Source organism: Cariama cristata, unplaced genomic scaffold (assembly GCF_000690535.1).
Source record: "Cariama cristata isolate BGI_N322 unplaced genomic scaffold, ASM69053v1 scaffold22816, whole genome shotgun sequence".
NCBI lineage: Eukaryota > Metazoa > Chordata > Aves > Cariamiformes > Cariamidae > Cariama > Cariama cristata.
The window spans coordinates 1-353 of NW_009624100.1; the positions used below are offsets into that span (position 1 = coordinate 1).

General features: G+C 62.0%; 1 protein-coding gene across 1 annotated transcript in view; it reads left to right on the top strand.

The window, feature by feature from the left end:
* Positions 1–3: 3 nt before the first annotated feature.
* The window catches only part of MLST8 (MTOR associated protein, LST8 homolog (S. cerevisiae)), a gene marked incomplete at its 5' end in the record, with an annotated part of 4371 nt that continues 4021 nt past the window's right edge, over positions 4–353 (top strand). Inside the window, 2 exons of the mRNA XM_009703051.1 lie at positions 4–128; positions 251–326. Coding sequence (XP_009701353.1) covers positions 4–128; positions 251–326 — 201 coding nt within the window. The remainder of the gene's footprint in view (positions 129–250; positions 327–353) is intronic.

A 353-nucleotide genomic window follows, 5' to 3' on the forward strand; every position in this document is an offset into this window, starting at 1 on the left:
AACAACCCCAACCCTGTCATTAACTACGACGGCGTGAGCAAGAACATCACCTCCGTGGGCTTCCACGAGGACGGGCGGTGGATGTACACGGGTGGGGAGGACTGCATGGCCAGGATTTGGGACCTGAGGTGGGCACCGTCAGCAGCCCCTGTCTCCCGCTGCACCCCAGAGCCAGCAGAGCCGATCGCCAGGGCCAGCAGAGCCGATCGCCCGCTCCTAAACACGCTCCTTCCCCCCTGTTTTGGTGCAGGTCTCGTAACCTCCAGTGCCAGCGGATTTTCCAGGTGAACGCTCCTATTAACTGTGTCTGCCTGCACCCCAACCAGGTGAGCGCCAGCTGCTCTGCGGTTTCC